At 38.2% G+C, this 15,487-nt stretch overlaps 1 protein-coding gene across 3 annotated transcripts in view; it reads left to right on the top strand.

The window, feature by feature from the left end:
• ERBIN (erbb2 interacting protein) overlaps positions 1-15,487 on the top strand; it is a 112,223-nt gene that overhangs the window by 45,791 nt on the left and 50,945 nt on the right. For all 3 annotated transcript variants that reach the window (XM_063127996.1, XM_063127997.1, XM_063127995.1), the window contains exons 5-7: positions 10,441-10,519; positions 10,662-10,751; positions 12,272-12,328. In XM_063127996.1, the coding sequence (XP_062984066.1) occupies positions 10,441-10,519; positions 10,662-10,751; positions 12,272-12,328 (226 nt within the window). The remainder of the gene's footprint in view (positions 1-10,440; positions 10,520-10,661; positions 10,752-12,271; positions 12,329-15,487) is intronic.

Genomic DNA, 15,487 nt, shown 5'->3' with positions numbered 1-15,487 from the left:
TCAGGTTCCCTGGGTCTGCTTGTGTATGGATGGTGGTGTTTTTGCTCCATAAGGCTTTGATTTCCCCCTTTTTCTCTTAACTACTGATCTTGTTGAATTGTTTTGTGGTTTATTTTTTATTGCCTGTATTCCTAATTTGATTTCAAAATGTCATGATAAACAGAGACACAATTTTGATAGGCTGTAGTTAAAACAAATATCAGTTTTTGCTTCCTTTCAGTACAGAGCAAAATAAACGTGATCAAAGTTGACTTTTTTTTTGTTTAACATATACAGCTCCTATGTAACCTTTTCTCATCATGCCTTTAGCTATTTATTTGAACTCCGAGGAGCACTAAAAGTGACCTTTTAGCTTGTAGAACATTGATTTCCGTCACTTTTTTGTTCCCTAAAACTGTATACCCAGGCCTTCCAATATGTTATCTAGTTGGTTTTAATCTGTTGCCATTTATGGTTTTTAATGTGCTGTATCATATTAGTTGTTGCTGGTGTTTATTGTATTGGTTTGGTTTCCTAGGTTTTCTTTATAATTCACTTCAAATATTGTGAGCTACACTGAGAGGGTTTTTTAAACTGAATTGTGGCATAGAAACATTTGAATTAATAACAACAGATTCAAATATATAAGAAATCCTCAGAGCTTTACAAGTTTCACGAACAGGCACCAAAAGCCAACACATTTTGTAGTGTTTTCGAATATGCGCACTTAGACTTGGATTTTGGCAAGTCTGGAGCAGAAGTGATTTCATAGCTTTGAGGCAGCTGCTGAAAACTGTCTTGGTCTCCCAATCTGGAGCATGTATAAAATAAGACCACATTCTTGGCAGATCAAAAGGATCACAATGAGATACAGGCAAGGACACAGGTCTTTACCATTGGTATACATAGAGAAAACTTGAAAACATGGGGACAGTTTCTGCTTAAACATATAGATGTTATCTAGGAGGATTTTCCTTTTCCAGTAAGAGAGAATTCAGCAAGAATGAAATTTTATTCAGTAAAGGTTCCCGTCTCACACCAGGGACTCTAATCTGTTTTTCAGTCCAAATCTATTGCTTCAAATGATTTATAACTTTAAGCCCTTTTCTTTGAATCCCTGGTCAATGCCTTTTGATTCCCACACACATTGCTGTGCACATCTGTCCAATTTATATAATGAATTCCAATTGTAGAATTTAGTCCTTTTCATACAGTCTGAGGTTGTTGTTTTTTGTGGTGGGGGCAAGGTTGTTTACTGCGAAAGTTCCGAGACTCCTTGATTGTTTGCTAATTCATTGTTTTGTACCTTCTATACATGTATGAAAACATTAATGATTTGAAGCTAAACATATTGGGTTTCTAGGCAAAGAGGAAATTCCACACTTAGAGTTTACAGTTTGGGGTCTGATTGTTTTTTGCCACCCAAGCTGAGTCATAGTTTGGGACAGTGTGGCAAGTTACTTCCTCCCCCCACCCCCAATTCTGCCATCCTAATGTTGGTATGATGCCTATCTGAGTATTTCCAGACAATATTATTTAGTGGACGCCATCATTGACAATTGCTGCATTTGAGGTGATAAACTAGTGGAAGTTCTTTCTGAGTTAGACAGCTTTGCAAGTTTCAATGTTTTCTACTTAACAGAGATAGCAGCCCTGAAGAACCTCTGGCTTTGCACATAGCCTCCTCCTGCTCACTTCAGGTAGTGCAGTCCTGGGGCTCATCTACACCAAGCAGGATATTCCACTATGAACGTGGTATGAGAGTGGTATATAAAAGGCAGGAGCCACACTACTGCTTTATAGAGGTATTGAAGTGCACTGACAACTGTTGGGGCCCATGACACATACCATTACCATCTACCACTTTCATAGTGTTATATCCTGCTTGGTGTAGATGTGTCATGGCCCCCAATAGTTGTCAGTGCATTTCAGTACCACTATAAAGCAACAGTGTGGATCCTGCAGTGAACTTTATTACTGCTTTTTATATACCACTTTCATACCGCTTTCATAGTGGAATATGCTGCTTGGTGTAAATGAGCCCCTGGACTTCCAATCCTGGTTTAGTGGCAAAACATAATGTGCTATTCATCTGGATAGCAAAAGTATGGATTTCAGGCAAGTATACAACATACTTTGTTCAGAGATGCACCAGGTGAAACTCTGACTTGCTGCAAAATCCACAATTGTGTGTGGAGGGAGGTTGAGGATCATTCCTGTAGCACTGAGCCATGGTTTTGCATTACATCTGAATGACCCCAAGGTGTTTGGGAGATAGTGATCTGCTTAGAACAGGCTAAGACTGTGACAAAGGATTATAACACATGTATTCCATCGCCTGTGGTCCTGAAGTTCAATCTAGTAAGTAAATCTTTACAAATATTTGAAACTTGGCTTCCTTTTTGGTTGCCAGCCAATAGGAAGGAGCTACTGGAGCAGCTGCAGCTTGGTTTGAATCCCTTCAACTTCCTTCATTTTGCCCAGCTGATAAGGTGACAGTTCACTTATTTTTCCTGTAGTAGAAAACAAATGTGAACAACTGGCAATCCTTTCATGGCATCCAGTGTAAGCCACTGTGACTTGAGGGTGTTCTTTTCCCTGCTTGTTAAGCTATCTGTTTCTGAGGTTTTGCCTTCTTTATTGTCACAGATGTCAAATTTTGATACAAATGTGAGTGAGGAAGCGGTCTCTTAAGCTCTATTCCCTTAGGTGTTTTCTGAGGGAAGGCAATCCTTCTGTTGGAATGTAGCATCATACCCAGTATTTCTGTAATTAAATTTAATTTTTTTGGAAGCCACATGGCTCTGTTAACTGTGCAACTGAGAACCTCAGGGTAATATCTTATCCTGTAAATTCCCTTAATTTAATATTATTTCCCTTGTAAATAATATTAATCTAGTCATTTCTAACAGAGGTGGCCAAAATGGCTTAGCAAGCACATGTGATTTGCAACATATTTATGTGTATAGCTTGAAAGCATTTCAGGAAAGACCATTCATGCCAGTGGCTTGCTATTGTTCCTCTCACCTTATCCCCATTTCTACTCATGTGCCTGGCATGGGACAACTAATTAGATGGGCAGAAATGCTACTGTCTGTCACAGCCCAACTCAATTTCCAAAAATGCAATAACTGCAGCATAGGTGTGCACAGCACATTTCATTAGGTGGTTCGGCCAGGGATTTGTGTCCTGTCCTGTGATAGGGCAGGACAGAAAAGTTGGGGAATCTGCAAGAGTAGTCGAAATAGTTTGAGGAGTCTGCAGTAGTACAGGCTAGAATAGCTGAGGGCTCTGTGTCAGGGCACACCAGAACAGCAGAGGAGAGCATGACTTTTGCCAGATACTGCACATGTAGGTTTAATGGAAAGATCACATCCTTTGAAAAAATGATAATTGATTAAAGAAAATTGGCCGAAAAGAATGACAGATGCCCTGCTATTCTGAAATCAAGAGAAAGTAAGTAAGGCTAAAGTGGTTCAAAACATACTAAAATTAGAATCATAGACTAGTAAGAGTTGGAAGGGGCCTCTAAGGTTATCAAGTCCAACCCCTTGTTCAATGCAGGAATCCACCTTATAGCATACCTGACAGATGGCTGTCCAGCTGCCTCTTGAAGGTCTCTAGTGTGGGAGAGCCCACAACCTCCTTAAGTAACTGGTTCCATTGTTGTACTGCTCTAATAGTAAGGAAGTTTTTCCTGGGATGATCGAGAAGAGATCCTGGCCCTCCTCTGTGTGACAACCTTTCAAGTCCTTGGAGAGTGTTATCATATCTCCCTTCAGCCTTCTCTTCTCAAGCGTAAACAGTTCTTTCAGTCTCTCCTCATAGGGCTTTGTTTCCAGACCCCTGATCATCCTCGTTGCTGTACAATTAAATCAGCAGGATTCTTGAAGTAAGAAAATGATTTCTCTAACTAAAACATGTTCTAAAATATGTTCATTTTTGAACATCTCTGCCAAACACCCTAGCTACAGGATAACATTACAAGCAAAGAATTGACATCTTCCAAGTTTTACCACACTCAAGAAGTTACTAAGAACTCTTGCAGAATAAGTCACCATTTTAGAAATGCAAACTTAGCTTTCAGTCTTTGCACAGTCTGAAGAAGAAAAAAACAAAAACAGAACAACCCCAAAACGTATTTTGAAATTATTTAAAAGCAACTACAGTGATTTCTTACAAGTTAAGTTCCTACAGAATAATTTATAGTCTATTGGTCTGGTGGTTTCATGTTCAATATTTGTCTCTAAACCATGTACAAAAAAGCTGTATTTTGAAAGAGTCACCACATACTGTACAAGTTTTACAAGGAAGAGATCCCATGTTATTCTTTTAACAATTTTGGCCTTGCTGGCTTGTGTCACATTATACTCTTGGGGTGGGAGAAACTAAACGAAAAACAAACCACCCTGGCCCAAACCCTTAATAAAATTTGATTCCTAAGCAAAGCCAGAAATATTATATAGCCATTTGTTTCCTAATTAGCTTGGTGCTTTTGGAAAATCAGAAGCAGTGTATCACAAGCTTGAATAATGCCCTTTTCTATTTTCTGCATAGCAGTTAAGCATATTATAACATTGTTTTTGTTTCTTTTTTTAAAAATGCATTTATATACACTTTTAATAAAAACTTTGGCCCATTGTGCTGTTTGAGCTTCCCTACTCTTTTAAGTGCCTTTCACAGACATTCCCCGGCCTACACAATTAACACAACCACAGCAGCTGCTGCTGCAGCAGTTACTCCCATTTTAGTGGTGGTAGTGGTTATTAAAAACTGTATCATGGTGAAAAGTTACCAAAATACTTGTCAAATTAAAAACAAAAAAACCCACAGCTTTTTATCTCTCCCAAATTTGTCAGAATTGGGAACCTAATTACCACATATTAAGACTACCAGAGTATATTAAAGAAAGCCACCAGCAACCTTTTGAAAAAAATGTAACAGACATATTTTTCTACCAAAGCATGATCCTTTAACAGAAGAATAGGCAAAGATTTTATTCTCTGGAAAATATTTAAGCTGAGCTCACAGAAGACAAGACATTTTACATTAAAAAAAAAAGAGAGAGAGATAGGGATGGTGGGAACCTCCTGACGTGTGCCCACATCTGCTATTGTACCCACATCTGCTATTGGTGTTGCACCAAAGTCGCTTATGCTAGTGCTTTGTCAATGGTGTAAGGAGAGCAGCAGCTCTGGATACTGCCTATTATTATTGCATCACTTTCAACCGCAAAAAGTGACTTACCAAACACACACACACAGAAATATATAATTAATATAGCAAAAAATCCAAAATCAATATAAACCATAATCACCACAATGATACAAATAAAAATAAGCTCCATGAAAACTTTATAGACATTTGCTTTAAACTCTTAAACATTTATTTGTCTATGAATTCATAGAATCATAGAATAGTAGAGTTGGAAGAGGTCTATAAGGCCATTGAGTCCAACCCCCTGCTGAATGCAGGAATCCACCTTAAAGCATCCCTGACAGATGGCTGCCCAGCTGCCTCTTAAATGCCTTCAGTGTGGGAGAGTCCACTACTTCCCTAAGTAATTGGTTCAATTGTCGTACCGCTCCTAACAGTCAGGAAGTTTTTCCTGATGTCCAGCCGGAATCTGGCTTCCTGTAACTTGATTTCCTACTGAATATTGATGCACCTGTTGTACCCTTAATGACTTAATCCTGTGTACATCAGCCATTTTCAGCCTCATAGAAATATTGAAGATTGGAACAAGCTCTCTCCCCCTCCCCACCCTGGTTATCTCTATAGACAGTGAAGGTAAGGCTGTTTCAACTTGATAGAGTTTCTCTCCCCTTGCCATGCCCAGTTCTGATGAGGAGAGAGCTCATTCTACTTTGGTGCACACATCCTTTGCAGAGGGAAGCTAGGATACCTGGCTGGGGTCTTCTTTTCCTTTTTCCCTGCAGATGATCTTTCTTGTATCTTTCATAACATCTAATGCTGTGACTGGATTTCCACTTGCATAACTGGACTTCCCTTCTACTTCCTCTCTCCCCTCTCCCCATCTTACTCCCACTGTGTGTGTGAGTAAAATAAGGGATGCAATAATTAAAATGTGTGAAATGAACACGTGAACCTATTCTGAGATTGCAGTATAAGTTGTTCACATGAACTTCATATTAAATTGTGTTGTATTTAGGCCCACGTACCCCAACTGGCTGCCCTCCAGATGTTTTGGACTACAACTTCCAGAATCCCTGATCCTTGGCTATGCTGATTGGGACTTGTGGGAGTGGAAACCCCCAAAATATGAAAGGCACAAAGTCGGGGAAGGCTGATTTAGACAATGCAGCTGCATTCAGAATTGCAGCTAATGATTTTGATCTGCTGCCTCATTATCATTGCAATTTTCACTATTCTACAAACGAATACACACAGCCAAATTTAAAGTGTTAGATATATGCAGGTTTCCAAAACTTGTTGTGAACTTACAAAAAGATGTATCTGGCTTCTCCTGCTCCATTTTTATATTAGCTAAACAGCTAATATAAAATGCCTAAAGATGATGCCTAAAGATTTGTGCTATCTGGCTGACATCCTTCCAATATAGGCCGAAATAATTCAGCTAAGATTTTGTGTGGTGTGTTCCTGCTTGCACTAAAAAGCTGCCAGCTGAGTTTTGGCCTAATTTAATGTATGATTTTTAATGCTGTTCTCTTTAGCCTAATCTACACCAAGCAGGATATTGCACTATGGAAGTGGTATATAAGAATCAGGAGCCACACTACTGATTTATAGTGGTACTGAGGTGGTTCCTGCCTTTTATCTACTGCTTTCATACTGCAATATCCTGCTTGGTGCAGATTAGGCCTTTGAGACTTGAAATTTTTTAATATGTAATCTCGCATGTAATGTGTGCAATTTTTCACGATATATTTCCTCCTTTGCTTTGCTAGGGTCTTCAGAATGCCTAGGGAATTTGGTTGCCTGATCATTTTAGTATGTACTAAAGTTTTTGTCATGTGTGATCTCCCTAAATCTATAGGAAACTGCTAGAGCTTTCTAGAACATCATAGTTTCTCATCCTTTCATCTCGCTATAGAGTCCTCTGGATGAGAGAGACCATCAGCCTTGTTGTTGTGGATTGCTGTCATCTTTGGATATGGCAGCAATCCACAATCCTAGTTAAGCACATAGATTGCTTAACTAGGCAAATGGGTAGAGAGAGATTGGAGACAGCTTGTAGTCATGTTTCACGGAAGACATAACAATCTGCACAGATTTCTCATAGCTGTTTATGATCGCGAGATTGTTCCCCTCAGTCTACACACGGTGCGCGACATTGCGGCCGCCATTTTGGATTTTTTTTAAAAAGGAAAAGGAGTGCACGAGCGCTTGAATGACATGTAAATTTGTTTTTTAAAAAAACAACCTCCCCCTCCCCCCACGCCACACCCGATGGGCACAGAGCTCCTGAGGAGGGATCGTCCCTCCCTGCTTCCGGGATGCCCTGTGCATCATGTGGACGCACAGGGACGATCCTGGGACGATCACCAGGATATCGCCCCATCTAGTCATTACCATTGTGGGCACTACGCAACACTACCTGCACGCTAGCAGGACCCACTGCTTGCACAACGGGAAGCTAGCAGTTCTGAAAATAATAGGAAACGAGCTTGCAGGAGGGAACTTCACTGACTTTGACCTGTTCTGGAAACAAACATTTTGGTTCATTTTGTTTTAGGAAGCACTAGCTTCCTGCTGTGCTCATGGTGAGTCCTGCAGTGCAAGAGAAAGAGTGGAGGCTCAGCAGCAGTATTCAATACTGCCCTGTAGATGTAACTTTGCATAGTATAATACAGTAAGGCCTTTGGTATCAATTGAACAGACAGACACTTTTGGGAAAATGCTACTATTTTAATATATATTTTAAAGATTTCCATGTGTTTTTACCACTTTACCACTTTTCCATTGAAAAAAGTCTGAAGCATTGTTATACGTGCACATTTATATTCTCTGGTAGCTATCTAACCTGCACTTTCTTTCTTCATAACTTTTTGCCTAATAGTGGGCTCAGGGTTTCATTTTTTTTCTTTCTTTCTCTGAATTATATTCCATCATTTGTAATAACATATGCATGTTGGGGAACATTTCATTCTCTGTGGACATTCTGTAAGATGAAAGATTAGATACTTACAAAATTTTGAAACTGCTTGGCTGGAATTCATTTGTTGATTTGACACTATCCAACTTGGGCTCAATAGAGACTGGGAGTGGCGGGCTATAGTAAGCAATTGTCCCTCTTTTAGGTATTTGTTTATACTCTGCCAATTCATTACAAGTTGGGAGTAGGTCACACCCACTCTGATTGGATATTTACACTTTTGAATGAACCTCAACATCTGAACTCTGCATAGTAATGTGACACTTAACTTTTGTATTGCTTGGCCTTCTGGTCTCATTTTATAATATTTTTGAGTTGTTGCTCTCCCCACCCCCTACCCCATCTTCTCTGGTTGGAGTCTCTCTCTCTCTCTCTCTCTCTCTCTCTCTCTCTCTCTCTCTCTCTCTCTCTGTGTGTGTGTGTGTGTGTGTGTGTAAAAGTGTAAGTGTAAGCCAAAGAAAACAACTGAAAAAATATTGAGTTCGGGAGAACTGGTCAACTCAGGCTCCTGATAGTTTATAGTATTCTGGAAGAAAGTTGCATTAGTGTTTCAGGATATGGTTACAGATTGGTCTCCTTTAAAAAACAAAACAACACCCCCACCCAAAGCTGTTATCCTCCAGTGGAGAACTGATTTCCATGAGGGAAAGAGCAGGATGGGAAAAGATTTACTGCCCACCCCACCCCTACTCAGCTTCAGTACAATTCTGTTATCCCATGTCAAGGTTTTTTGGCCCTTTAAATTATTTAACACCAAAGGGAGGGGAAGTTTCACTGCTGCTTCTCTCCCTTTCACTTGCGCCCCCCCCCCCCCCCAGTTTGTGTAGAGTAAATACTGGACACATTGCAGTATCACAGACATTTGATCCCACATCAGGAATGGGAATGGTAGTGTTTCCTATTGCACTACATCACATATATTTGGAAGAAGCATGGAAACAACAAATAATATGCTGAGAAGAAGTTTGGAACAAGGAGGTGCTATGGGTCAGAGTGGGGATGTTAAACATAAGGCAAAATAGCTGTATTTGTGAATTGTAGAATGTAAAAAAAAGAAGCTTGATGCAAAGTAATATATTATGAAAACTACTAGTGTTGAATAGGTTGGCTTGGCAGTTTAACAAACAGCATTTCTTACATTTCCAGAATTTCAGTGCATATTTGGCAATGATGTACTTTGTTTAGATTAATGTGTTTTGTGGTGTCATGGAAGAATAATAGTTTCTGTCAAGTATAAACATGTTAACTCAGAAGTGTACAGCAAGTTGGCATTCAAATTTGTACTATTGTTGCTCTTCAGTCAATTCTCATTAGATTTGTAAAGGGGAAGGAAGTATATCTACTTTTCAAGTCTTGAATAAAGGGTACGTTACGTTTGATTTAACATTTGAAAGATTTTATTTGTAAATATTATGAGAAGGACTGGTTTATGTATTTATTATAATTGGCTCCAAAAGTACATATCCAGACTAATGCTGTTTCAGAGAAGATGTCTGACATCTTACGGTCCTTTTGTATGCTCTTTTATCAGTCAGTTGTATTCAGTGTATATTAATGCAACTGTTGTCTCAAAGCGTGAACCATATTTCACTGAAGTCAACCTTAATATCTCTGATCTTAGCATACTACTTTATATTCTAAAGCAGGGTAATGAGTACTCTGCAGTTAAAGAAAAATTACAATTCTATGCCAATCAAGGTAATACTGATTCTATGGCAAAAAGATGACATCTGCAACCTGCATGAATTATGCAAATCAAGAAAATGTACATGATTTCTCTTAATTTGCATAAATTATCCTGCAATGTATAGTGTTGTTTGTATAATTTTGCTTCTGCTAGTCATGTTGATAGGTAAGTAGCTACAAAGAGCTTTGAAAGTTTGCCTTCTGACCACTGGTTTCTGAGATTTCACCAGCCATTGCTACACACATTCAAGCATAATTCACAATTGTAAGGATAAGAAGCATGGCCGCCTCCTCCTCCTCCTCCTCCTCCTCCATAAAAACAAATATTCTTGGCAAGATGAATTCTGCTGCAACCAACACATTCTGCAGATGTTCTATAGTTCCAAGATGTGAAGCATGCAAGCATCTCTGACTCAAGCTGCTAAAGACACTCTTGTCAGTTCACTGAAACACATATTTATTTATTTATTTATTTATTTTATCTATGCAAACATCTTTTGCTGCTGTTTTCACAGTAATAGTTTGAATATATTGATCCTTAGCTTATGGAGAAGCCTGAAAAGGAACTGGGTATGAAGTTATATTATTTATTGCTTTAGTTTATTTCTGATGTGCTCTTGTGTACTCTGCTTTTACAGGCATACAGGAGTTTCCAGAAAATATCAAAAACTGTAAAGTTTTGGCAGTTGTCGAGGCCAGCGTAAACCCTATTTCAAAGTAAGTTCTTTTGTTGTCTTGAGTTTTAAATTCTTTGTAGCATGTGTTGGACAGTGAGTACTTTAGTTAAGATCAGTTGTGTATTCAAATCGAGCATATGATAGTGTATTTGCTAATGTTTATGTGTTTTAAATTTGTTTAGGCTTCCAGATGGATTTTCACAGTTGTTAAACCTAACACAACTATACCTGAATGATGCTTTTCTTGAGTTCTTACCAGCCAATTTTGGCAGGTAAGTTTGCAAATGAATTCTAAAGTTAATAAGTTCTATTTTTTATTTTTACACTATGCAGAACCTGGTGCTGCATGCTGATCAGCAGAAGGCACTGTGTGGGTTGTGAGAGAGGATGGAAAGCCATTTCTGTGCTACAAAATACTTTGCCAACAAAATTCTGTAGTAACACCTTTAAAAAGGACATAATGAATTGAAAAAATGGGTTTAAGTCCCATTTAAAGATGGAATAAGCTTTAGTGGAAAGGAAAAATGGCTAACATACTTTTTCTTACCCTATGAAAATTGTTGCCAGAGGTAAATTCATGGACAGGTATTTGTTTAAAGCCTCTTGTGACTCTTCTGCCATACCTGTTTTGCATAACCAATAAGTGCATGCTTGGGGAAAAGTGCAGGGAGGGAGTGATTTGTCAAGATTATTTTTTAAAAATGTAGAGGGAGAAAACAACCAGGATCTTTGCCATTACCTTCACATTTGCTGTGTTACCTATACCTGACAGATATTGCAAAATGGGAGAAGAGTTATAGGGGTTTGATCCCCCCCTTGCTTTCCTCTTAGCCACCTAGTTCCTCTTTTACATACACTGTGTGGATGACTGGGTCTGGAGAAGAGCCTGCCCTTTCCCCTAATACGTGAAACACTAGTATGCAATGAAATGTTGTTGCATATTGCAAGCTAAAAACGAGATGGCACCTATAAAAATGGCTAGAATCATGTGGATTGCAACCTGAATGTTTTGCAAAAAAAACCAAACCCACCCAAATATATTGATTTGCTTTATAGATGTTAGATGCAAGATACACATTGCCAAGCCTTAGTACTGATTATGCCTCATGGGGCTGAGTCTAGGTAATCACATTTACAGAAGGAGAAACATAAGTTTTAGAAAACTGATAGAAAAACAAAGATGCTAGAAGAGGATAAGAAAAGGCATTTTTAACATAAAGGTTAGAGGAGGTTAAGATCAACTATTTAGAGTGTATTCTTAGAGAAGAGAAATGTTTGCAAGTTATAGCAGCGGATAAGAAGTAGTGGTTGCAGATATATTTTGCTTGTTGGGAGATATGGGTTAAAGGAATAATTAAACAGCCCAGTAAGTTGTTTTGGAAAGTCCTGAAATCTCCTTAAGAAGGTTTTGTGAGACAATTCTGTTGGGGATAGTTAAGTCAAGGAAGTATTTCCATAACACGTAGCTATGTTGTATGGCCTTTGATATTGCTTACATTTATATGATTTCTGACTCTGTCCACATTAGATCTTAGAACTCAGTCTTCTAAAACAGCTAAAAATCTAAATATTAGAGAAAAGATAAGAGTGAATTTTAGAGGGCAGTATTTTAAAATTCTCTTTAATAGTTGGAGATTGTTACAATGGACTGGGTGTCTCTTTACACAGCCTAGGTTTCAAAATTAAATGCTTCTGATATTTTAATCATTGTAATTGGTGCCTAAGCAAATTTCTTGTTTCAGATATGCATACTTTGACATTTTAATGGTAATCTTTTGTGTTTATTTTACAGATTAACTAAACTGCAGATTTTGGAGCTTAGGGAAAACCAGTTAAAAATGTTGCCAAAGTAAGTATATACTGAAATTTGAGTTAATTTTGCTGTGAATTATTTGTTTGGAGAAGTATTGAGATCATGATAAATCAGAATTTCACAATCAACTCCGAAACTCTTGTTTTAATAGAAACTATTGCCCTTTGTTAGGTTTATTATTCATGTTTTATAAGTACCAGATTATCCCCTTTTCAGTTATCATTGCCTGTTAATGACTATTGCTTATTGGCATTATTCTTTTTATTTTTACAACTTTCTTGTCTTGTTTTTCTACTCATCAGGCTAAAAAAGACATTACTGAATTAGCTTTAATATCACTTTCTAAACAATATCACATATAAACAATGCTTCTTTGTATGATCTATAGGTTACTTCATATGTTACAATTTCATAAATGGAGATAAATAAAATGTGTGTACAACTATAATATTTGAAGTGCAATGTGAATAGTGTTTTTTTTACTGCTATGCTAAATTTCCTCAGGATTTCTGTGTCAGAAAATGGAACATGCGATACAACCATCAATCAGATTCTGGTTATAAAAAATCATGTTGTGTATAGATGATCACATAAAACTGTCACGTTTACAGACACATTGAAAGTAATGCAGCCGTGAAGTAATCTGTTTCTAAAAATAATCATACTAATCCAGATTCCTTTTTCCAATAATCAAGAAGACATATAAACCTATGCCTCCGATTTTGTTTTAATAATAATGGTGCATCTTGGTGGTTTTTTTTTTTTTTTTTTGTCACAGGCTTCCTGCTAAGGAAGACATTGTGGGTTGCTATACTTAACCAAACAATCTCAGGAAATTGACAATTCCCTAGATCCCTTGTAAGCAACTGTTTTTGTTGGCAATTGCCAATGGGCATTTTAGGCAATGGCAGGCCAAGATGGTAATCCTCACTCTTTCTTCCAACATGTCAGGCATTGATGGGGAGAGAGGATTATGTGCTCATTTCCCATTATCGCTTCTCAACAATCCCCCCTTTGCCTGCCTGCCTGCTTTTCCTCCTCATTTGATAGGCCTTCTCTTCCTTTTGGGTTGGCAACAAAGAGGAAAAAGTTAGGGTGGTCCCAAAAAGAGAATTCATGTCCACACTTGGCTACTAATATATGAAGAACTTTGTCATAGAATATATAGTGCAAAAGGAAGAATTCTTTGGAATGAACTATTGAAGGGAGATTCTGGTACCATGCAAATAAACCAACAGATGAAATATGAGCCTTTCAGCTGACACTGGAGCAGGGAGCTGGCTGCAAGGCATTGCTTTGTTGAACTCTTGTCCTCGCGACACTCTCTTGTTTTAATATTCTTGTTTAATAAATAAATATCTCTTCTATAAATGAAATGGCTAGAGAATGTGTGTGTGTGTGTGTGTGTGTGTGTGTGTGTTACACGCACATAAAATGCTTGGTGTGACAAGTGTAGTGATATTAGATGAAGGAAATGAATTCCTATGTTTAATAGTTGACATTTGTGTTAAATTTTAAATATGGGAATATAGCACTCCTGCTTAATTAGGTTTGCACATATTTAATGCTGTAATGTAAAGTGCTGTTAGTTCTCTTAATGTCATGGATAATGAATGCAAAGAATGTCTCTGTTCTTTGCTGAACATACTGGCTTGCATTCAGAGATCCCATGATGCTCCCGTTGTTAGAAAGGAAGGAGGCAATTTCCACCAATTACTCCTGTACCTCTCAGAAATCAGCTCTGGAGTGTTGGGGAACCCTCTGGAGCAGCATGGGATATGGTGTGGAGAGGCTGTTCAAAGCGGAGGAGGGAATGGAGAAGTAGTAAAAATGGCCACCTGCTACTTTCATCATTGAAGATCTTTCTGCGAATGGAAGAACAAGTCTGGATCCAAGCTACTACCTTTGAACTTACTTTCAGCCAATATGCTGAGTTCTCCAGTGCTTCCCATTTATTTTGTTAAATGCTAAGTCAGAAAACAGAATTATATATAAATCCATGAAGTTTTGTACCATTCAGTTGTCAGCATTTAAAGACAGCACATCTGTGTATGAAGTGGCCCTTTTAAATAAAATATTCCTATTGTACAATAAGTGGAGGGGTGCACACCTGTGATTCATTAAGGAACTGGGATATATTTTGATATCTTATTATAGTCTTTAGTTTCCTGATGACCCAGCATTTACAATGGATTCAGCTGCTTGTACTCAAGGTGTCTATACAAAGAACTCCACATTTATCAGTGAAGTTGAATCATTTGAGAGGACCTACAGTAGCCTGTGTGGGAGGAGTGCAGACTCTCTGACAGATGTTTTTGGGTTGGGTGGGTGATACTAACATAACAGAAGCGTTGGCTGAAGTAGTTTTGCTACCGTTTTCTAGAAGCAGTAGGCTTAATTCTTTAAATCAAAAGGATGTAATCTATCCTGTGAGCCTATTCTATTTGGATGTTCAGGAAGCATTTGACAGAGTCCGGATTCGATACTTGTAGTCACGGGAAAAGCTGATTTTTTTTAATAGACTGGAAAATGGTTAAATGAGAGGGAAGAAATGGTAGGAGTTAAGTTTGTTGTTGTTTCTTCTTTCCAGTGGAGACAGGTGAATAATGGTTTCTATATTAATATACACCAGCTTTAAGACAAATGGAAATACTACTGCATAAAATGCATAATTCATATCACAATGGGATAGAACGAATTTTAGGGGGGGAATAACTTTCTGAATAAGTTGAGAGAAGAGCATGTTTTGAACTAAACTGGATAACTCTCTACTCCAGGTTTTGGTTTGCTTCTAGCTATAAGATAATTGATGTATGACTGTTTAACTTCGACTGGTTTCAGACAACACGATAACTAGTGGTGTTTTAAATAGTTGACAGTTGGTTATTTAATCCACCATGGGTTATCCTGTTGTGTGGAGAGAGTTTTTTTAACCAATGGTTGGTTATTTGGCCGGCACTGTTGGTTATTTTCTTGGCCACCATTGGTTATTTCGTCAGCCACAGAGTCGCAAGGCAAGAGCGGTCAAAGTGGTGACTGCTGCTTTAGTGCAGCTGGCAGGATACATTGTCATGTTTGTGGGGAGTATCCCTAGATAAACAACTGTTGATTATTACCTCACCGTTGACTATTCTGTTGTCTGAACGTATGAAAACCTGACCCTATCAAGCATGTCTATTTTACAGAACTGCCTGA

The sequence above is a fragment of the Elgaria multicarinata genome, chromosome 6 (genome assembly GCF_023053635.1).
Source record: "Elgaria multicarinata webbii isolate HBS135686 ecotype San Diego chromosome 6, rElgMul1.1.pri, whole genome shotgun sequence".
Lineage (NCBI taxonomy): Eukaryota > Metazoa > Chordata > Lepidosauria > Squamata > Anguidae > Elgaria > Elgaria multicarinata.
This window is presented reverse-complemented; position numbering and strand designations above follow the sequence as displayed.